Source organism: Choloepus didactylus, chromosome 15, assembly GCF_015220235.1.
Source record: "Choloepus didactylus isolate mChoDid1 chromosome 15, mChoDid1.pri, whole genome shotgun sequence".
Lineage (NCBI taxonomy): Eukaryota > Metazoa > Chordata > Mammalia > Pilosa > Megalonychidae > Choloepus > Choloepus didactylus.
In genome coordinates, this window is record NC_051321.1 from 70,552,425 (window position 1) to 70,576,616 (window position 24,192).

General features: G+C 37.9%; 1 protein-coding gene across 4 annotated transcripts; it reads right to left on the reverse strand.

Annotated features, from left to right (window-relative positions):
* Positions 1-261: 261 nt before the first annotated feature.
* Positions 262-24,132, reverse strand: AP3M1 (adaptor related protein complex 3 subunit mu 1). 4 transcript variants are annotated; one of them, XM_037803700.1, is made up of 9 exons: positions 24,030-24,132; positions 9,381-9,656; positions 8,482-8,653; positions 6,049-6,186; positions 5,014-5,099; positions 4,225-4,358; positions 3,113-3,320; positions 1,728-1,872; positions 262-1,262 (listed from the first exon to the last, which is right to left on the reverse strand). In XM_037803700.1, exons 2-9 carry the CDS (start codon positions 9,651-9,653, stop codon positions 1,162-1,164), a joined length of 1,257 nt encoding a protein of 418 aa, XP_037659628.1. In that variant the 5' UTR covers positions 9,654-9,656; positions 24,030-24,132; the 3' UTR covers positions 262-1,161. The 4 variants fall into 4 exon arrangements, with proteins under 4 accessions (XP_037659628.1, XP_037659629.1, XP_037659626.1 ...); XM_037803701.1 differs by having other exon boundaries at positions 23,858-24,038; XM_037803698.1 differs by having other exon boundaries at positions 23,850-24,038.
* Positions 24,133-24,192: the final 60 nt, after the last annotated feature.

Here is a 24,192-nt window from a genome sequence, read left to right on the forward strand (position 1 = left end):
CTTGGTCAGTAAAGAAGAGACATTCTAGTACTCTAGTGACAATTATGTCAATAGTTTTAGGAATCTACTGACTATAGCCTTGGGAAGCACAATATGAAAAGGAAGTCCCCCCTACAGACAAGGGATGGAGGCTAATTCAAGCCCTTAAGAACAAAGAAAAGGTAAGAGACTAAAAATCAGAAGACTGACAATAGTGAGGCAGGCACATATTCCTCTTTTAGCTGAAGTGTGGTGCGAGGCATTTAGGCTTACCAGTTTAAGTGGTGTTGATAAGCTTTATTAAACATCAAGAGGGCAAAGGTTTCAGCTTAAGTTTCTTTTACTCCATAATTTACCTTAGACCTTAAACTCCTGTGCTTGCAATAACTTTGTAAAAGCAGAAGTAGCATTCCCTTTTATTACCTTAACAAACAATTCGCCCCTTTGAAACAATTTTTACTGTTTATCTAACAGCTGAACGAGTGGCACAAAATTGAGATGATATTTACTGCAGCAAGGTCCTTGTAAATCAAAATCTGAGCTTTACGTAAAAATCTTATTTATAAAAAGTACAATACCAAGTACAGTGAGAATGGAGCATGGAGCAGCAGAGCTCCCTGGCAGGGCCATGTGGAAGTGGCTTTTGCTACAGTGCTTGCTTAATGGCACAAGTGAAAAGCTGAATAAGGCAAACACTTTAAGAGGCAGTTTTCTGTAAACTTCTTGGGGTGGGGGACTTCCTCTGTTGGGACAGATGCTGATTTAGGATGGGAAAGATCAGAAGGTATGACATTTGGCTGCACCTGACACATCACGTCACAGATTAGGACACCTCCTGCTGGCTGACAGCAGTTCAGTTGTTTTTAGCAGATAGGTTATCACTGCAGCCTCTGCCTTTGCTTTTACAATGTGCAGTGTCCAACTACTACCCCTCATTGAAGAAATCACCTCCAAAATCTTTCTTAGTGAAAAGATACAAAATAAGCTAAGTCAACAGAAAAGTCTCCTTAGCTTAAAGCTTCTTAAGAATCCTACATTGATTACTAAGCTACTTTGTGAGGGGTGTGTAGCTCGACAAATGCTTTAACTAGAATATGTATTCCCACCCACTTGGTACCCAATAGTAATAAACTGTTATGACACTTGGAAAACAAACTGATCTTGAGGAATTTTGGCTTCTTTTCATGTTCTCACTTGGAACTTTCCAGCTTTCGTGACATATTTGACTCCTTTAAATGGCTTATATTTCTCCCCATACATGTCCAAGCGGTTTACTTTCAAGCCTGTGTCAAAAATAGGTAAGTAAAGGAATAAATTATCTTCTGGTCATAACAGCCAATACAATATTTTTTTAACAATGAGCACTTATCAGTAAATCTCCTTACATTAACCAATGTCCCTTCTACCGTTCATGCTTTATGGCACTGTGGGTTATGGTTTTAGTGACAATTCTCATGTGGACAGGGGAATGTCTTTTAAGGAAAATTCCACTTTTTCTGAGTATGAATGAATCCCTTTTTGGTGCCTGAATGAAGGTAGGGGTGAGGGGAAGCTGTGTGAAATAAGGTGGTCTCCAAAATCACTGATACCTGAGAGGCTGGCCATAGCACAGTGTAAAAAAGGCAAACCAGAGCTGTTGCTCTTTCTAGAGAGGGAATGTTAGTTCCCATTCTAAGCTCCTAATAGTTGAGCTCAGCAAAACTCAAATTATCCTTAATTACACAAGTCAAATGATAATACATCCTTACCTGAAATAGCAAGTTGCTGGATCTTGAATTGAATGTTGAGGCTCGGATTCTCTTCTGGCTTGGGTGCTCCAGACTGTAAATTGACTAGTCCTTTAAGACTTGGGAGCTTCTGTGGAGTAATTTTCCCCACATCCCATGTTAGTACCTTAAAACAAAACAAAAAAAAACAAAAACCACCTGAACCACTAAAGACAAAGGTACCAAAGCGAGGGGATGAAACCATCAACCTCAGTACAAAATTAAACAGAGACCTGGGATCTACACTGAGATTTACCACTAATCAGCTATGTGACCTTGAACAGGGAGGGTGGAGAACCAATTTTGCTGAACATTGACTTTTGGATACAGCACTGCTTAGCACTATTCCTTCATTATCTCTTAGAAAACTGTGAAGTAGGTTTTGCCTTCTTTTTACAAATGAGGAAACTAAGGCTTACATCAAATAACTTGCTCAAGGTTAAAAGCTAGTTAGAGACAAGGTGGGATTTGTACCTAAAGCCAACTGATTTCAAATTTTTTTCTGTTATACCACTTTCATTACTTTTCTCTGGGCCTCAGTTTATTTTTCTGTAAAATTAGAAGACTGGCTTAGGTTGGTGTTTTTAAACTGACAGCAATAACATCCTTTGTTCAAATGTACTCTTTAGTGGAAGTTCAACAGTAGGTGAAAGTAAAGTTATAGTTGAAGTTGGGGTTAAGGGCCAAGGATCTTCATTTTTCAGCCTTGCATAGTCTCTTGGCTTTGAATCCATAATATTGGGTTAGATGATCTTTAATATTCTATGTTATTCAAAAATAGGCCTTTTCATGTATCAGGCAGCATGACAATGATTCTGCTGTTGAAAATAATCATATTTTTTACTCAAGCAAGAAGCTGTGAGAAAATCATTTTTTATAGCTTCTCTGAAAACACTGTAAGAGACATGTATGTGTAGGGCAAGGAGGCAGCTTTCCTCACTCATCATCCTCTGTGGAAGGGTATGAAATGATGCTTTTAAATTAAAAAGGAAGAGAAAGGTCTTAATGATAAATTTCCATAGAAAATTTAACAATTAACAGACCATCATATCTTCTTATATCCACATAATGCTTTTCTCTTTTTAAAAAGCTTTTCCATCTTATTTCTCATTAGAGAGTGGAATGTCTCTAGGTTATCAGTGGTTAAGTAAAGACCACTCTGAAGGAGGGTAAGACAAATCCCATTGGTGGAGTCTCTTCTGTTCATCTTGGCAGTAGCAGATGCAGGATTCTCTCCACGGCACACTATGCTCTCTAGGTTTTGACAGGAACTTTAGTTTTGAACAAGATACTACCACACCCCTCCCCCAATCACAAAATAAAGAGTGCAGAAACACTTGCTCACTCTTGATCTGAAGTGGCTGTACCTTGGTGACTGGATCAAATGTATAGCTGCCTTGTGTTGGTGTCAGGTTCATATTCAGCACAACTTTTGGCATGTGAACTGTCACTGTGATTCCTTCAATAGTTTTTCCCATATTCTGCTTTGGTCCAATGGTAATATCGAATCTGCCACAAGAACTGTTCTCCTTAAAGCTGATGCTGTGTTTCACATACACTGGAATTGCCACTAGACTAAAAAGAGAAAGAGAAAGAAGCAAAAGCACTTGCACGCAAATAATGGTGTGGGATAGCTCCAGAAGTAGCCTGAAAGCCTTGGTCCAGAGTTCTACCCTGTCTCCAGTCCCAACTATAGGGCCCTCAATCTCCAGAGCTGTAAACTCAGCAACTGTACAAAGCAGAATTTGGTACAGCACAATGTTCTGATACCACTGGGCTGGGAACTCGATGATTTCTGAGCAACAGGTATACAAATCAAGATAGAAATCTGAAGCTTAATTGTAGTATAAACAATTGGGGCAAATAGCCCTAGTTTAAAGAACTGAATTAAGATCCCACAGAAAGATAATTCAAAATTCTACAAACTAAATAAAGCAGTTCCTATGTGAGAAGAGTCCTCCCCGCAAAAAAACATCCTCTGCTTTTGAATCCTGTTGTGATATTATCCAAATACTTTCTGCTATTTTGAAGAGGACAAGCCAGCTACAAACAACAACACTAAATTGTTCATTTAAAACTCAGTGTAGAGAAGGATGACTTAGAGCTGGTTATATGGAGAATGTCTTGGAGGGTTACAAGTAGGTTTCTCTGCTGCTATCAGCCGTGATGTCTACAGCCCATGTTATAATTATGATACGACTTCATGGTTTGCCCAGATTACTTGCAGTCTAAATTCTTGCTCTCAGCCACAGATTTTACTATAGCCCCATTTACTACTACTCTACACTTTCAGATTCAAGGTATACTGATTATTTTAGACATACATTTTAACTAGTTTTCCCTGGCTCTCCTTGTAAGCCAGAGCTAAAGGGAGCAATGATGAACTCAGGTACCCAACTGCCAGATGAAACAGGGAAAGGTGAGTTCTACCCAGAACACTGAAAAATGATGGCAGATTCTGGATACTGCATCAACATACTTTTGTGAGCTGACACGGTATGATATGAGTCGGAAATTTCCATCTGGAGGAATAAATGACAAAACTCTTTCAGACTCCCAACGCTTAAACCTGATGCAGGGGTGGAAGCTGACATCATCCAGAAGCCTTGGGTTCTGCCAGGGAAACAGGAAACAGCCATATTCATATGGCAACTCTACTCAGATATTATGAAAAAGTAATATGTTCCCTAAAGATGAAACAGTCATGTAGAAGTTTATTATGATACAACCATATAGTTTTATTGTGCTTTAAAAGTTGGCAAACATTTTGTATCCATTTTAATATTTGAATTTCAAGAACTCTATGAGAAAAGGTGACTAACAGTATTTCTATTTTATAGATGAAAAAGCCGAGGTTCAAAGAGCTTAAGGCCAAGACAAATTAGTGGCAAAGAGAGTACCAGAACTCATTTCTCTTACTTGTTCTTAGCAGTGTGTTATGCTGAGTCTAAAATGATGCAAAAGGCAAAGGACCTTTAATATCAGTAAAGCAAATGATTATTTAGTAAAAAGGACACTGTAGATTTGCAGAAAATAAACCAGCCAATTTAAACTGCTTCTAGCACAATTAGGCAAAGACCTTTCCTCAGCTTTTCCAGAGAGGCTATTTACAGCATATAGGGTACCTCTTGGGAAGCTTTACTGGGAACATTTCTGAGATAAACCTTTGCAATCTAAGATGCAAACCTTTATCAGTATTTATCATTCATTTGGTACTTGATATATATTAGGCATGCAAAGAGCCACAAAACAGGAGAGCAAAACTTACCATGAAGGAAAGGGAAAGATCAGGCATTCCAGACAGTTTAATGCAAGCATCAATGACCCCCTGAATTTCTGCAAAGACTGTAGACCCTGGAGAAAGAAGTAAAAGGGTGATAGCATCAATGGAATCTGGGTCTTTACTAGAGTTACTATATCTGGATTGTATAGAGATAATCCCAGGGTGTCAGACTTACTGAAAGCTTTGCACCTCTATTAACAAGTCAGTGGACAGAGGATCCATTACACCAGTTCAGACAGCTTCTTCAGTGAGTGCCTTGGCCTGTACCTAACTCTGGTTGGAATATAATTCTAAGCAAAGTCAAAACTTTCTCCTTCATAGTCTCCCTTGTAAGACTGCTGGATATGATGTTAAAATATATTTAAATTCTAGAGACAAGTTTCTCAAGAAATGGACTAAGGTCCCTGTCAACATAAAAGAAATAGGAGCCATGAATTATTATTCTGTAAGACAGAATGCATATAATGAAAAGGGCTCACTGAAGAAGAGATATTGGCTATAATTTATAATTCATCATCATCACATCAACCAGCTGTGTGACCTTAAGCAGGTCACTTAATCATTCTGAGCCTTAGGTGACTTGGGTATAAAATGTGAGGGTTGGACTAGATTTTTTAATATAATTTTATGATTCTAATAGAGTATCCTTGTTTTTTTCTGGTTAAAAAAGAAGCAGAAAGGGGACTCTACCAGAAGTACCACACATAAATAGTAGCAAAAGCATGACATATGATACTCAATAAATTTTAGAATGAATAAATGGCAAGAAGGACAGTATACAGAGAAATCACTAGATTAAACTAAGACAACACAGGACCTCAATTACAAATGTTTGGCAGATCTCAACTAGCAGTTATGAAAATTATATGTAACCTCTGGGCAAAATAAACAGATTTTGAAAAGCATGAGAAAACAAATACTCTTCTGCTTAAACTATTCTGCCAAGAGATTTCAATTTTCTATACTGTTTGTGTCAGCTGAATTGTTTTTCCCCAAATCAGACCACATGCACACAATTACCTGATTTATCTATAATTGCGTCTATTTCTTCAATTACATCAAAATAGGCTTCGTTGTTTGTGTACTTTACCCCTGCGCGGCGCCATGGGATGTTGGATAGCTGCCCAGTGGGGAGTGTGTCCCCAACATTACTACTACCTAGAAATCAGAAAAGGAGAAAGCAAAGCTGATGCATAGAATGGTCATCAAAAAAGCTATTTACAGAAAAAAAAAATGCTAAACTTGCTTCTTCAATGTTTGGACTTTCCTTTATTGAAGTTGTGGATGGTTTCCAAAAGAATTGTTCAGAGACAGCCATACCAACATGATCAAATTTCAAGAAGACAGAAATAGGCCATGTGGTCCTCTGTCTACCTGCCAAACCAGGTTAAATTCATTTGCTTATCTTTTGCTTCCTGTGTGTTAACAGTAACCTAACCTAATTTCAAGTGGCTAAGCAACAAAATCTCATCCAAAAACAAAAACAAAAAAAGGCTGGTTGTTTAAAAACCTGGTGATAAAATGTTTCCACTGAGTATACAGAATAATAACTAGGTCCTTTGGTATTCAGCTTAATTTTACATGAGATGCTGCCAGGCAGACCTCTGTAGAGTAACTGGATGAAGAACATACTCGAGCCTTTTGCCATTTTAAGGTCTGCACACCCATATGGGTGCAATATGGCTAATGTTCAGTATCTGGCTAATATCCAGGTAAATGGACATAGATGTGGAAATTAGCCTGGTAGTCCAAAATACATAACCTTGAGCTGTGCCATATTCAATATTGATTAATTTACATTTACATTTCAAAAGCAGAATATGCTTAATAAAGGAAATATGGAAAGTTCAGAAAAGTGGTAAAAAATAATCTATCTTCTTGTCACCAAAACAAAACTACTATTAACATTTTGGTATATTTCTTTAGAATTTTTTCCCAAACATAGGTTGCAATTATTATTTTTTCTATTTTAATAATTACGGTGTTTCTACTTCTAATCTGTTGCCTTCCAGAAGAATCTTCCAAAAACACTCCTCTAATTCATGTTATCTTCCTGCTCAAAAGCTTTCAATGTTCCCCCACTGGCTTTATAATAAAAGCTATACCTTAGCCTAGCATTCAAGGACTTTCTCAACTTTACTTTTTAATTTTATCTCCTACTACTCAACTGAAAAAACAGTCTTTGCTTCAGCTAAATGGATTAATACAGTGTTCCCTGTATAAAACTCAAGGTTTTTCTCTTTGTCTGTGTTTTTTCACATACAGCTCTGTCTCTGAAGAATGCTCTTATTCTTCCCTCTCTTGCTAAATTCTACGGATTCTCCAGAGCCCTGCTCCAGGGCCACTTACTCCAATGCATCCACTGAACCATTCTCTTGAACTTTATAAAATACTACCTTATGAACCCATGTTATGTTTTCATTCTACATTTTAGTAACTTTTTTCTAACCATAAAATACATTTTGGAAAATTAAAAAAAATAAAGCAAAAAATAAAAATAATCTGTATTTCCTTGGCTGGAGATCATTATCGTAAACATTTTAGTTTTTTTTCCTTTGTGCATATTTATGTATAATTAAGAGTAACTTTATGGTTTTGTGTTTTTTTTTCTCATTTAATATTAGATCTTGTGTACTTCCCAATGTCACTACATTGTCTATGAAGTATGGAATTACTTTCTAAAATCTTATATTGCTATTTATCTATTTTCTTTTCCAGTCACCCACCTATAGTGTAAATTGTAGGAGGACAGAAACCTTATCTTAACTTTCCTTGATTTTCTCCTGGATGAATAAAGAGCTACTGAATGATCTCTTAGAAGGCTCTCTCTAAAAGATTCCTCTGTCTAGATACTAATACTTTCAAAAGAATATTGTCATCTAGTTGTATCTAATTTCTATCTATATTAAAGATCTGAATCAAACTGGAAGCATATAATACAAACACAAGGCCCGCAATGCCTAAGATTTCACAAATAGACTACTTTCCTATCTCCTCCTGTTTTAATACATCTTCTGCAAAGATTTGGAGCAGATATAACATAACTCTGTGGTGAAGAGTCTTAAAATATTCTACAATCTAGTAATTGTGTGGTTACAGCATAATGGCATATTAAAATTCCGGTTTATAATAGATTAAATTCTTCTAAGTAGACTTCTTCAGGGTTAACTGGTATAATTTATTCAGTCTTATTATTTAGTGTTAAATAATAGTAATATTATTGTTGTGGTCTTATGGAAAAACCTATACTAGAAGAGTAATAACCAAAAGTTCTTTATCATTTAGAACCTAGTCTCTTTCCGTGAAAAGAAATATATATCTATTTTAACATCACCAATTATTTCAGTTCTGGCCTAATTGTACTCCCTTAATATCTGTCACATAATAAGCAGCAATGAGTTGTTTATAAAGTTGTAACTGCTATGTTTTTAATAGAATATGTTTTCGTCTTACCTGTAATAGAGTTGACGACAGAACGGAGAATTGTTGGTGGTTTAATCAGTTCTTTCAAAATGTTAGATTCAGTAGCCAGTGGAAATCCATTGTCTAACATTTCCTCTAAGAGTTCATATACTATGACCACATTATCCTTAATTGCAGCCTCTGAACACTCACCAAAGTAGTCCTAACAAAACATATATAATATTGCATAATAGAAGGCACAAAGAAAGGCTTGCTAATACTTCGTGTGACAGATAAACTTACATTAGCATAATTAACTGTTTAAGATGTTGAGAATACGTAAAACAGGGAAAAAAACCTCTATAATCCTCAGTACCATTCCTTGATAATTTGTTAGTATTTTTAGACAAATTGAGAATTGAATTCCCGTTAAATATTATGCCAGAAATCACACTGACATACTGAACAGGAACGTGAGCTACAAACTTCATTTGCCTTGATCAGCGACCCAACCAAAACACACATGAATAAATTTTAAATTATTTGGTATATTCAGCCAGACAAAGAGAAAATAACAAAATCTAAATATTAGAAGAGTTCAGAACCAATAAAATCTTGGGACCATTCAGAGAACTGAATGTGGAGGGCACTATTGTTTCCTGAGGACATAATTTGTAATATATCCATAAAAAACATGACTTCCATGACCAGGAGATTGTTCCATTTTCCTAAAAAAGTGAATGGAACAGTCATGTGTGCTACATATGCCTTTCAGAAATGAGTTTATGAATTGATGCTTTACTGAAAGGGGGAAAGAGCAAGAGAGTGAGAAAGTGAGAAAGACTGAGCCTACACATCAAAAGCTGTTTAACTGAAGAATATAGCCATGTGTCTGTCCCCCAACTAACTTGAGTAATTTAAGTTGTATAAAGTTTTGATGAATAACCAACCTGAAAAGTGTCAGCAACTCGATGTAGGAACTCAATTACAAAGAGAGGTGGCACCTCAGTCTGTATGACAGAAACAAAGAAGAGCTTGTCCCGGTAGATACTGATGAGGTAATGGTGAGGCGTTGGAATGACAGGTGGTACATTTTCAACATCAGCAGCTTTCTCTTGAGCTTCAAAGAAATAATCACAGACAGACTGACTCACAACACTCTTCCAGTGCTTTTCTAGAAATATGTCACCGGAACAGTTTATAAGAAATAGACTGTGGATCATTTTCTGTAGGCAAAAAAAAGTTTAAATTTATTATACATTAAAAAGTATCTTTATAGTACCTTGACACTAAAATCATAGACATCACAGGAAAATGGCAGATGAATTTCCTTATTGGATAAAGATACAAAAATCCTTAACTAGTAAATTAAATCTGGCAACAAGTATAAAGGATTATACACCATGACTGATGGGATTATTCCAGGAGTGCAAGGTTGTTTCAATCAATCAATGTAATACATGATTTTAACAGAATAAAGGATCAAAAAACAAGATCATCTCAAAAGATGCAGAAAAGACATTTGACAAAATCCAACACCATTTCATGATAAAAACACTTAAACTAGGAATAGAAAAGAAAGTCCTCAACCTGATAAAGGGCATCTAGGACTACCCCTGCCTCCCCAGCTCACATCATACTTAATGGTGAAAGACCAAAAACTTTCACCATTAAAAACTTTGAAAGACAAGGATGTCTGCTCGTACCATTTCTATTCAACATTGTACTAGAGGTGCTAGCCAGGGCAATGAGGCAAGAAATTGATATAAAAGGCTTCCAGATTGGAAAGGAAGTAAAACTTTCTGTATTTGCAGGTGACATGATCTTATATGCAGAAAATCCTAAGGTATCCACACACACTCACACAAAACAAAACAAACACAACTCCCCCCCCCCCAAAAAAAAACCAAACAATTATTAGAGCTAAAATTTAAGTCCTGCAGAATTTAGGGTACAAGACAAACATTTAAAAGTCATTCTATTTCTATACATTAACAATGAACAATCTGAAAATGAAATAAAAAACTTTCAATTACAAATGTATCAAAGAGACAAGTACACTGAAAATTATAAAATATTGTTGAAAGAATTAACAACCTAAGTAAATGGAAAGACATCCCATGTTCATGGATGGATTAGAAGATTTAATATTGTTAAGATGATACACCCCAAATTGATTTGCAGATTCAAGTCAATCTTTATCAAAATCCCACCTGCCTTATTTTATGAAAATAGACAAGTTGATCCTAAAATTCATGTGGAAATGCAAGACATCCAGAGTAGCCAAAACAATCTCGAGAAAGAAGAACAAAGTTGCAGGATGCTTACTTCCTGATTTCAAAACTTACTACACAGTAATAGTAATCAAGACTGTGTGGTAGGTACTGGTATAAACATAGATACACACACCAATGGAAGAGAACTGAGAGTCCAAAAATAAACCCTTACATATATGGTCAATTGATTTTTGACAAGGGTGGCAAGATCATTCAATAGGCAAAGAATAATCTCTTCAGCAAATGGTGCTGAGAAAACTGGATAGCAAAATGGGGGGGGTGGGGGTGAGGGAGAAGTTGGAGGGACCCCTACCTCACACCATAAACAAAAATTAAGTCAAAATGGATCAAAGCTTAAGTGTAAGAGCTAAACCTATAAAATTCTTAGAAGAAAACAGGCGTAAATCTTCATTACCTTGGATCAGGCAATGGTTTCTTAGATATGACACCAAAAGTACAAGCAACAAAAGAAACAGATAACCTGGACTTCATCAAAATTAAACACTTTTGTGTTTCAAAGGACACTATCAAGAAAGTGAAAAGACAACTCACACAATGGGAGAAAATATTTGCAAATCATATATCTCACAAGGACTACTATTTAGAATATAAACTTTTATAACTCAAAAATAAAAAGACAAATAACTGAATTAAAATATAGGTAAAGGATAGGAAAAGACATTTCTCCAAAAAATATATACAAATGGCCAGGTACAGTAGATTGAAATATGTACCCATTTAGACATATTCTTAATCCACGTTCCTGTGTGTGCACCCTTTGTAAGTAGAACCTCTTGAAGATGTTATTTTTAGTTAAGGTGTGGCCAAACTGAAGTGGGGTGGGTCTTAATTCAGACTACTTGAGCCCTAAAAGATCATGAAGAAGACTAAGAACATCACATGTGATGGGAGGACTGCCCTCAGCAGTACACTTACCAACCCTGGAAGAAAGCCAGCCTTGCCTATATCTAGATTTTGGACTACTTCTTGCCTCAAAACTGTGAACCAATCAATTCCCATTGTTTAAGTGAACGCATTGTGTGGAATTTGTCAGACTGGCAAACTAAGACAATTTTGGCACCAGGTGTGGAGTGTTGCTATTACAAATAACTAAAAACGTGGAAACGACTTTGGAATTGTGTAATGAGTAGAGACTGGAAGAACTGTAAAAAGCTTGACAGAAAACACTTAAATTGCTTTGAAAAGACTATTGGTAGAATTATGGATGACAAAGGTGTGCTTTGGTGAAGGCTTAGAAGGAAATGATGATTGTGTTATTGGAAACTGGAAAAAAAGTGATCCTTGTCATAAAGTGGCAGAGAACTTCGTGAAAGTGTGTTTTGATGTCAGATGGAAGGCAGAACTTGTAAAAAATGAACCTGGATATTTAACTGAGATTTCCAAGCTATGGTGGAAAATGCAGCCTGATTTCTCCTTGCTACATATAGTGAAATGAGAGAGAAAAGAAATAAACTGAGGAGTGAACTTTAAACATACAGAAACCAGCAACTCATGATTTGGAAAATTCTTGGCCTAGTCATATAGCTTGCTGAGACTAGGATCAGAACCAGTTCTATTAGGGGGACCCTGAGCTCCCAAGAAGTGGGCCCTCAGAGAATGGGGTTCTGTTCCAGGGTATGGTTAAACCACCCATTGCTAAGGAAATTAGGCATATGCAGAAACCCTGCCATCCTGGACTGAAAGGAACAGAGAAGTGGCAAAATGAAGGACAGAACCATGGAAACAGGAGTTTGGATGGAAGAGATCTCCATGGGCCAAGAGAGGGGTCCCAATCACATGTGGAAAGGGTGGGTCAACCCCTATGCTTGAAGGGGGCCTGCTTTCTGCTGCAGTGCTTTGAGGACTTCCACCCCGATGTTCAGGAAGAATGAGGGTGCCATCCCAATGCTCAGAGAGAGTGAGGGCTATGACCTGGCAGGGGAATGTCTACCCACCACTCCGATGTATGGAGAGGGTAGAACCTGTACACATTTTTGGGGAAAGCAAGGCTGCTACTCCAGTGCTTAAAGAGGGTGGGGCCTAGGCCCCAGCATTTGGTGAGAGCATGGCCACTGCACAAGTACTTGGAAAGCGTGGTGCTGCCACTCCAGCAAGCCTCAAGTACAAAGCATTGATCCACAGATGATTCAGACCTTGGGATCTATGACGTTTGCCCTGCTGGGTGTCAGACTTGGTCAGGACCCATACCCCCTTTTTCCTTCCAATTTCTCCCTTCTGAAATGGGAATGTCTAGCCTATGCCTGTCTCACCATTGTTTTTGGAATTAGGTAACTTGTTTTCTATGTTACACAGGTCCACAGATGGAGAATTTTGGCCCAAAATGGATCACAGCCATAACTTGATTTTGAGGAAATGCTGGACTTAAGAGTTGTTACTGAAATAACTTAAGGCTTTTGGTATATTGGAATGGGTGAATGTACTTGACATGTGGGAAGAACACGTCTTTTTGGGGGTCCAGGGGGCAGGCTGTGGTAGATTGAATTATGTACCCCAATTTAGACATATTCTTAATCTGCATTCCTGTGGTTGTGAACCCATTGTAAACACAACCTCTTGAAGATGTTATTTTAGTTAAGATGTAGCCCAAATGAGCAGGGAGAGTCTTAATCTGGATTATTGGAAGCCTTAAAAAGGCCACTGGAGAATACCAAGGACATTACCATGTGATGGAAGACTGCCTTCACCAGTATGCTACTGACCCTGGGAGAGAGCAAACCTTGCCCACATCTAGATTTTGGACTACTTCTAGCCTCAAAACTATGAGCCAATAAATTCTCATTTTTAAAGCCAACCCATTGCGTGGTGTTTGTCATAGCAGCCTGGAAAACTACTACACCAGGTAACTGCACATAAAAACTATAATGAGATACAATTTCATACCTACTAGGATAGCTATAACCAAAAAGGTGGACAATAACAAGTGATAGAAAGAATGTGGAGAAATTATAACCCACATTATTGGTAGCTATGTAAAATGGTGCAGCCACTGTGATAAACAGTTTGGCAGTTCCTTAAAAAATTCAATATAGAGTTACCTGTGTGCTAGTTTGGATGTATTATGTCCCCCAAAACACCGTGTTCTTTGATGCAGTCTTGTGGGGGCAGACATATAAGTGCTGATTAGGTTAGGACCTTTGGATTAGGTTGTTTCCATGGAGAGGTGACCCACCCAACTGTAGGTGATAACTCTAATTAGATAATTTCCATGGAGGTGTGGCCCCGCCCATTCAGCATGGGCCTTGATTAGTTTACTAGAGCTCTATATTAGAGCTCAGACAGAAGGAGCTCACTGCTGCAGCCAAGAGAAACATTTTGAAGATGGCCATTGAAAGTAGACTTTTGTTACTCCAGAGCTTGCCTGGGAGAAACCAAGAGAGTACAACCAGATGCCTAGAGAGAAATATCCTGGAAGAAAGCCATTTTGAAACCAGAACCCTGGCATAGATGCCAGCCACATGCCTGTGCCTTCCCAACTGACAGAGGTTTTCCAGACACCATTGGCCTTCCTTCAGTGAAGATACCCTATTGTCCATGCCTTAGCTTGGAAACTTTATGGCCTTAAGACTGTAACTTTGTAACCAAATAAATCCCCTTTATAAAAGCCAATCCATTTCCGGTATTTTGTAAACAGCAGTATTAGCAAACTGAACAACCTGTGACACAGCAATTCTACTCCTAGGTATGTGTCAAAAGAACTGAAAACAGATACTCAAACAAATACTTCTACATGCATGTTCATAGCAGCACTATTCATAATACCAAAAGGTGGGAATAACCCAAATGTCTATCAACAAATGGATTAACAAAATGGGGTATATTCACACAGTAGAATATTATTTAGTCAGAAAAAGGAATGAGGTACAGATATATTTTACAACATGGATTTCAAAAACATGTTTAATGAAAGAAGCCAGTCATAAAAGACCATATATTATATAATTCAATTTGTATGAAATCTCTACAATAGGTAAATTCATAGAGATAGAAAGTAGATTAGTGGTTGCCAGGGTCTGGGGTGGAGGATGGAAAGGGGGCATGAATGGTAATTGGTTTGGTGTTTCTTTTGAGGTGATGAAAATTTTCCAGAATTAGGGGTGATGTTTGTACAACTTTGTTAATATACTAAAAACCACTGAAGTGTACACTTTAAAATGATGAATTTCATGGTATGTGAATTATATCTCAATTAATAAAAAGTATTCTTAATACCTAGTAACATACAAATCTACTCCCAAGTATATATATGTTCAACAGAAATGTATACACATGTGTACCAAAAACATGTATAAGAGTATAAGAGTAGAAGGTGGCTAGGAGGGAAAGGGCAAAAAAACACCTCCATGATAAATACTAGACAAAAGCCAGAAAGTGACCCAGAACAACAGTTCCAGCGATGCACCAGCTGGACAAGGTCTGCTAAATCCACAGGGACCGTGCACTTGGTGAAACCAGGAGTATGCATTCTGAAATGAGTAAGCCGCTGAATATTCAGCAGCCATGCTGCGGTGTGGTGAAACCAAGGGTTGGTGTTTGGAGGCAGACTAGTTCTTTTTTAAAAAAACCCAAAAGCAGCTGCAGATACAGCAGCGAGAACTGCACAGTGAAGCGCAGCAGGAACAGGCTGTGCGAATGCCTCAGTATCTGGCATGGAAGATAGCCTTTCGTGCACCCGCTGCTAACCGTCTTGGAGTGAGGAAGGCAGAGGTTAGCCAAAAAGGGAAAAAACCCATGCCCCTTGCAGCCATCTTCCTGGCAGACTGGGAATGCTCCTGCCCGGCGCCAGAGCCACAGCCCAGAGCCTCGCCAAAAAACCTACTGTGACAGGAAGTGGTTCCAGCAACACGAGCACACGCCACAATTATCAGGCATGTACAACAGCCTTTCACGCACCCATAGCTAATTATCCTGGAGCTGGGAAGGCAGAGCTGGGTGAAAAGGGGGAAATTAACATACCCCATACAGCCATCTTTACAGCAGGCTGGGAATGCACCTACACGGCCCGGTGGCCCAGAACTTCCCTTGAGGGATGATGCACACTTGTGACATAGCACAACCTTCCCTCAGCAGAGGCTCTAGAAGGGCACGGCTTGAAAGAGGGACCCACTCAGAAATCCCAGGGACCATACGCCAATACCAAAGACTTGTGGGTCAGCAGCAGAGACAATCTGTGGCGAGACTAAAATGAAGATTTAGACTCTTGCAACAGCCTTAAATCTCCAGGAACACCTGGGAGATTTGATTATCAAAGCTGCCCTCCCTCCCTAACCACTCAGACACACACCCCACATTCAGGGCGGACAGCACCAACAACACACCCAAACTTGGTGCACCAATTGGACCCCATAAGAATCAGACCCCCATACACCACAAAGACAAAGTTGGAGAGAACTGACTTGAGGGGAATAGGTGACTCACGGACGCCATCTGCTGGTTAGTTACAGAAAGTGTACGCCACCAAGCTGTAGATCTGACAATTTAGAGATTCGTCTTTGAAGAATCCTACATATCCTAAAACAACCCTATCAGGTAAAGCAAATGCCAAGAGGCCAAAAACAACAGAAAAATTTAAAGCATATGATAAAACCAGACGATATGGATAACCCAAACCCAAACACCCAAATCAAAAGATCAGAGGAGACACAGTACTTGGAGCACCTAATCAAAGAACTAAAGACAAACAACGAGAGCATGGCACAGGATATAAAGAAAATGAAGAAGAGCATGGCACAGGATATAAAGGACATGAAGAAGACCATAGAAGAGCATAAAGAAGAAATTGCAAGAGTAAATAAAAAAATAGAAGATCTTATGGAAATAAAAGAAACCGCTGACCAAATTAAAAAGATTCTGGATACTCACAGTACAAGACTAGTGGAAGCTGAACAACAAATCAGTGACCTCAAGGACCACAGAACAGAAAAATGAAAGAACAAAAGAAAGAATGGGGAAAAAAATCAATATGGACCTCAGGGATATGATAAAATAAAACATCCAAATATAAGACTCATTGGTGTCCCAGAAGGGGAAGAGAAGGGTTAAGGTCTAGAAAGTATATTCAAAGAAATTGTTGGGGAAAACTTCCCAAATCTGCTATACAATATAAATACACAAAGCATAAATGCCCAGCGAACTCCAAATAGAATAAATCCAAATAAACCCACTCTAAGACATACTCTGATCAGACTGTCAAATACTGAAGAGAAGGAGCAAGTTCTGAAAGCAGCAAGAGAAAAGCAATTCACCATATACAAAGGAAACAAAAGAAGACTACGTAGTGACTACTCAGCAGCCACCATGGAGGTAAGAAAGCAGTGGCATGATATATTTAAAATTCTGAGAGAGAAAAATTTCCAACCAAGAAGACTTTATCCAGCAAAGCTCTCCTTCAAATCTGAGGGAGAGCTTAAATTTTTCACAGACAAACAAATGCTGAGAGATTTTGCTAATAAAAGTCATGCCCTTTAGGAGCCCTACCGACAGAGAAACAAAGAAAGGAGAGAGAAATATGCAGAAAGGTTCAGTACTAAAGAGATTCAATATTAGTTCATTAAAGGACATTAAGAGAGAGAGGGAAAAAACGTATCTGACAAACATAAACCAAAGGATAGGATGGCTGATTCAAGAAATGCCTTCACAGTAATAACATTTAATGTAAATGGATTAAACTCTCCAATTAAAAGATACAGATTGGCAGAATGGATAAAAAAAATATGAACCATCAATATGCTGCATACAAGAGACTCATCTTAGACACAGGGACACAAAGAAATTGAAAGTGAAAGGATGGAAAAAATATTTCATGCAAGCTACAGCCAAAAGAAAGCAGGAGTAGCAATATTAATCTCAGATAAAATAGACTTTAAATGCAAGGATGTTACGAGAGACAAAAAAGGCCACTACATACTAATAAAAGGGGCAATTCTACAAGAAGAAATAACAATCATAAATGTTTATGAACCTAATCATGGTGCCACAAAATACATGTGACAAACACTGGCAAAACTAAAGGAAGCAATTGATGTTTTCACAATAATTGTGGGAGACTTCAACACATCACTCTCTCCTATAGATAGATCAACCAGACAGAAGACCAATAAGGAAATTGAAAACCTAAACAATCTGATAAATGAATTTAATTTAACAGATCTATCTAGAACATCACATCCCAAATCACCAGGATACACATTCTTCTCTAGTGATCACGGAACTTTCTCCAGAATAGACCATATGCTGGGACATAAAACAAGCCTCAATAAATTTTAAAGAAATTGAAATTATCCAAAGCACATTCTCTGACCACAATGGAATACAATTAGAAGTCAATAACCATCAGAGACTTAGAAAATTCACAAACACCTGGAGGTTAAACAACACACTCCTAAAATAAATGGTTTATAATGTAGAATGTAGGGGAACTAGCGATAGAGAGCAATTAATGAAGGGGGAACGATAACCCAACAAGAACAGATAAGCTATCGTGGGTAAATTTAACATTCTGGGAATGCCCAGGAATGACTATAGTTTGTTAATTTCTGATGGGTATGGTAGGAACAAGTTCACAGAAATGTTGCTATATTAGGTTATTTTCTTGGGGTAGAGTAGGAACGTGTTGGAAGTAAAGTAGTTATTTTAGGTTATTTGTCTTTTTCTTACTCCCTTGTTATGGTTTGTTTGAAATGTTTTTTTACTGTCTATCTTAAAAAAAAATTTTTTTTTATATAGTTAATTTAAAAAAAAAGAGTTAATTAAGAGTTAATGACAATCAATGCAATACATGATACTGGAGTGGATCTAAGAACAGAGGAGAAAAGCTCAAAGGGGGCATAAGGAAAAATTGGAATACAGAATTTAAGCTTTATATCCATATTAATTTTCTTGAATTAACTGCAGTTAAGTTAATGACCTAAGTGAATATCCTTGTTTGTAGGAAATGTACATGGAAGTGCTATATGAGTTCAAGGAGCACGATATATGCAACCTGTTCTCAAATGTTCAGAAGATGATAAATGGGTAGACAGATATTGATAGAAAGATAATAGATATAGTTGAAAGAAAGAGGGGGGGAGGGAGGGAGAGAGGAAGGAAGGAAGGAAGGAAGGAAGGAAGGCAGGCAGGCAGGCTTCTTACTGTGAGGATACTTCATGGATTTAAATGATAGGTAAGTTGATTGCGTCTGTGGCTGATTATATCTATAATCAACTAAAGAGAATGCCTTCACTAATGAGAGAAGTCTTATCCAACCAGTTGAAAGTTTTAAAGGGAAAACTGATGATTTCAACACTCAGAAGGGAGAATTTCCATCTCTACTTCAGTCAGCCAGATTTTCCTGGGGAATTCATGGAAAACCACTGGAGTTCATGGAAAACCTTCATTGGAAACACATAGCTTGTGGCCTGCCCTAGACGCGTGAGCTGGTTCTTATAATCAACCTCATAATATTTATGTCTGTCTGTCTGCCTTTCTGTCTATCTCCTGTAGGTTCTCTTTCCTTGGAGAACCCTGATTAATACAGTGTTAAAATAGTAAATGCCATTGGAATACATAGACGATATACAGTACCTGCTAACTTTAATTATAAACACTGTAATTAACTCACTTTTTTGAGCACTTCAGGTAAGCCAGTTATGGAATATGGAAACCTTTGCAAAAATTAATCTTCTAGTTCTATTCAAAATGTTATTCATTAAAGACAAATTAATAATATATAAAATGCGTTGAGTACTTACTGTGGGCCAGACATTATACTAAGTGCTTTCCTTACGTTACCTCATTTAATCTTCACACAACTCTATGCTATAAATACCGTTTTCATCCCCATTTTACAGATAAGACAATAAAGTCTTAGAAAAGTAATGCCAATTAGCTTAGATCTTACAATATGTGTCAGAGCCACGATTTAAACTCAGATCCAGTTGAATCCTGAACTCCTGCTCTTACTTGCTCTTAGGGACTAATTAGTAGACACACAGTCAATGCAGAAATGTCCAATATGGTAGCCACTAGCCACATGTAGCTAATGAACACTTGAAATGTGACTAGTATAACACTGAGAACTAATCTTTAATTTTAATTAATTTATATTTAAATAAGTACAGGGGCTAGTGCCTACCACATTGGACAGTGCAGCTAATGTACTGTTTGAGTTTATGATTTAGGAGGAAGAGTTGAAGGATATGTTTCTTAGAAGCCAAAATGTGTTCTAGATTTTATGCTGAGGAAGTTTAACAAATTATTTAGAGCAGAAATTATATTTAAAAGAATTAATATAGGATATCTTAAACCATTCATCCTATAGCAAGTATAGATCACATGGATCAGTAGTACTCCAATGCCACTGTACACCTAAAAGACCTGCTTGTCCTTGAAGCAAACAGCTTATGTAGTTTCCTTATTTTAAGGCCAGAACTCTAAATATTCTCTTAAGCTGGTGAAAAAATTCTTTCCAGGAAAAGTTTCTAATGAAGCTGTTTTTATTGGCAGTATTTCAGTTCTCACAAGAATTCAGTAAGTTAAACCAGCAGTTTGGATTTATTGTTGTTATCCTCAGTGCTGAGATGAAAGTATAATACCTGTACCTCTCAATAGTGCTTAGCTTTAAAACCAATCTATTAACCTTTTATAATAGGAAAACAGAGCTTATTTCTTCCATCCATATTCTGACCAAGGATCTAATACATATAACAATTAAATAATTAAATACCACCAGGAGCAGAGTAAATTAGTCTTTCTTTAGCTACTTATCATCCTTTTATAGTAGCTAGTTTCTTCTTTCATTATTTTAATAAACTTTCTGGGAAAGCCACACACTCACCACCACCACAGCCATCTTTTTTTTTTTTTTAATTAAATTCAGTTTTACTGAAATACATTCACATACCATAAATCATCCATGGTATACAATCAACCGTTCACAGTATGATCATATAGTTGTGCATTCATCACCACAATCTATTTCTGAACATTTTCCTTACATCAGAAAGAATTAGAAGAAGAATAAAAAATAAAGTAAAAAAGAACACCCAAACCATCCCCCCATCCCATCCTATTTTTCTTTTAGTTTTTGTCCCCATTTTTCTACTCATTCATCCATACACTAGATAAAGGGAGTGTGATCCACAAGGTTTTCACAATCACACTGTTGCCCCTTGTAATCTACATTATTATACAATTGTCTTCAGGAGTCCAGATTACTGGGTTGGAGTTTGATAGCTTCAGGTATTTACTTCTAGCTATTCCAATACATTAAAACCTAAGGGGTGTTATCTATATAGTGCATAAGAATGTCCAACAGAGTGACCTCTTGACTCCATTTGAAATCTCTCAGCCACCACAGCCATCTTTTTTGTAGTGACTTTTGAGTCATAAAACAGAATTCTACCAGCTTATTTTTAAGACTCTAGAGAAACTGTGTTCAGAGGCAGGCTATCAGAACTTTGACTGCACCTTCAAATCTTCATAAATCCTCTTTACCAAATGTTGAACACACTCATTCTGCTGATTCAGCAGCAATGAGATTACAATAGTCAAAATATACTAGGAAGACAGTAACTGAAAAAGAAATGCATTCCTTCTCTCTATAAATGGAGGCATCGAAGGGCCTATATCCAAAGTTAGAAAATGAGACCAGAAAATAATCTAGCTCATCTGATTCTCAGGCAATAACTTGACCATTTATTCACTCAACAAATAGTTTGAGTACATTTTATATACTAGATACTGGAGATACAAGGATGAACATTTAGAGGTCAGCAAAGCTGACAAACAACTAGAGTGTATTAGTTGTTTCCAGAAGAATGGTGTGGTAAACAATGTTAAGTAGCACAGAAAGGTCAAGCTACGAGAAGAACTGAAATTGTCTATTGATTTAAAAGTTTTCCTCAACCTCATTTTAATTATCATCCTTCTGAGGGACCTTTTTTAGAACTTTTCATCTCTTAATTGCAAACCACTCCCCTGTTAAACATATATATTAATATAGTAAAGAACACAACTTTATTATCCTACAGTTCTAAAGATCAGAAGTCTGACATGGGTCTCACTGCATTAAAATCAAGTTGTCTGTGAAAAGTTAATACCACAGAATATGGTATATTTGTTTATGTACAATATGTATATCTGTGCTTTAAATGTAAGAAGAGTAAGATTTTTTTATCCTACAAGAAGCAAATTTTGTCCCCATTGAGAATGTGTGATTTAACACATAGAGGACATAGGTGCTCTTGGCAAAAGTAGTTTCAATGGTAGTTCAGTGGAATGCTAGAAACAGAAGACAGACTGCAATAGGCTGAGAAATAAACAGCAAGAAGTGGGAAAAATAGAGATAGAGAGAGTAGATGATACAATCAAGAAGCCTAGCTGTGAAGGGGATGAAAAGACAGGAAAATAAATGGGAGTAGTTCATAAAGGAAGAACATGTTTAAATGCTGAAGACAAGGTGTGAGTAGAGGGGGAAAGGCTGATGATCTAGGAGAGTGGAAATAACTGAAAGAGGACCCCAAGAAGGAATGAGAGGATAGTACTGGGAAACTAGGTGAAAGGATTTGCCTTCCCTAAGGAGAAGAGACTCACTTGGTTCTTTAAATAGAAAGGAAGGTTTATAGGTTTAGCAGCAGGAAAATGATGGCTTCTATTTTCTCTGTATAATAGGAAAGCAGGTCATTTGTAAAGGGACACAGCAGAATAATTCTTCTCTACAAATACCACTTGCTCACAAAATGAAGTAGATTGGGTTACTAAAAATATCTAGTTTGCAACAAGCTCCAATACTATATTATGTTGAATGTTTAGAAACAGTGTAAAAATCATAGGATTCAATAAGAAAAACTAACCTTATTGTAAAGAAAACTTTCCTACCAAAGATATATAAGCTTCCGTTACTTTCTCATTCACATCATATGCTCCACTTTTCCTATGGTCTCAATTTAAAGTGTCCTATCTTTCAAAGTTAATCCTTCTACTTGTAAACTTGGTCCCATTACCTTCATTCTCTTTTAGGATCTTACTCCTCTTTCTTAAATCTTTAATTCTATACATTGAATACTTGCTTTCTGCTTAAAAACACAATCTGTTTTGTGTTCTTTACAAAAAACAAACCCCAAATCTTTCCCCCCATTTTCCACTCTGTAATCTTTTACTTCATGCCCCAAATGGCAAAGGGTTAGTCTACACTTGCAGTTTCTTCTCTGTTACTATTAAAGGAGCTCTCTCAAATGGTCCAATGAATTCCTAATCATCAAATCCAATGACCCCTTCTCAGACTTCCTCTTTTGCACTTTGGTGCATTTCAAGTCACTGATAACCTCCCTCCATGCAAAACAACTCTCTCTTACATTATTTTATGAAGCTTCACCTGTTTTGATTCTCACCTTGAAAGTTTTTTTCCGGTTTAATTGCCAGGCTTGGGTTTTCTGTTGTTGTTGTTTTCTTTTTAAGTCATCCTACCATCTCTACCAAAACTACTGTTTCAAACTTGATATATATTCCAAACTAAACACATCATCCGTTCTCCACAAAATTCCTCCTCCTTCTCAAGTGAGAGCTCCTAATTTTATAGTGGCATCACCTTCTCGGTCATCCAGGCCATTAAATACCAACTTCAATCCAAATCCACCAAATCCAACCAGTCACAGCTCTCATAATTTCTTCGTACTCCCTGCCACTTCCTAGGTTTAGATCCCTGTCACCTCCCTTCTGAAGAACCTCCACACCCTCCTCACTATATTCCCTACCCCAGGCTCATCAAGGCGCCACCCTCTAATAAGACTTCCGCTCAAGCAACATCAGGGGTTTTGTTCCACAAAGCGGAAGCTCAGATCTGAGGTGCAAGCTGTCGGCACTTCAGCTCAGTGTGGATGACAGGATCTTTTCCCCGCGCCAGAGCGTGAAGAGAGACCAGCTTGAACCCCGCGGTCCCGAGGCTCTGAGAACACCGAGCCGCAGGTGCATAGCTCCCGGCCCTGCTGGCAAGAAAGCCCAGGAGGTCAGGAGACAGGCGCAGCCCCTCCCCACTGCACCACAGATGCTCCCGCAGCCGATGCTGGAGTCCGGAGCCCCAGCTATTCAACCTGTTCCCCATTTTCGGAGTTATTCCCAGGCTGCAGATTCCCCTCCCCTCACACTCACCCCGGTACCTGGGCCCGTCAGCGATTCGGCGCAGGGTCCTCTCTCGACCTAGGCTGAGACAGCTGAGAAGGCCGTGAGGACCCCGCAATCGGTGTGCCCAAGAGATTGCCTGATTAACAGCTTCAAAGACACCGAAAGTTTAAACAAGCAGTATTCGAAAGTTTAAACAAGCCGGAAGACCTTAAATGAGAGGAAAGATATTTCTTGAGGTTTAGTATCGAAATCTTCTAGATCACCCAGGATTTAGAAGAATACGGGTTTCGCATCTTCAAGACGCAGGCGCTCATTCGTGCTCTAACTCAGTCTGGGGTCCCCCTGCAGGCGGGGAGGCGGAGTCAAGAAG

Excerpts from the sequence above, each read along its gene's own strand:
- AP3M1 (XM_037803700.1), bottom strand. The coding sequence starts at position 9,653 with ATGATCCACAGTCTATTTCTTATAAACTGTTCCGGTGACATATTTCTA. Across the intron at positions 4,359-5,013 it reads ATCTTTCCCTTTCCTTCATG|AACCCAAGGCTTCTGGATGA; the intron begins GTAAGTTTTGCT and ends TTTCCCTGGCAG. Across the intron at positions 1,873-3,112 it reads CATTTGATCCAGTCACCAAG|GTACTAACATGGGATGTGGG; the intron begins GTACAGCCACTT and ends TTTTGTTTTAAG.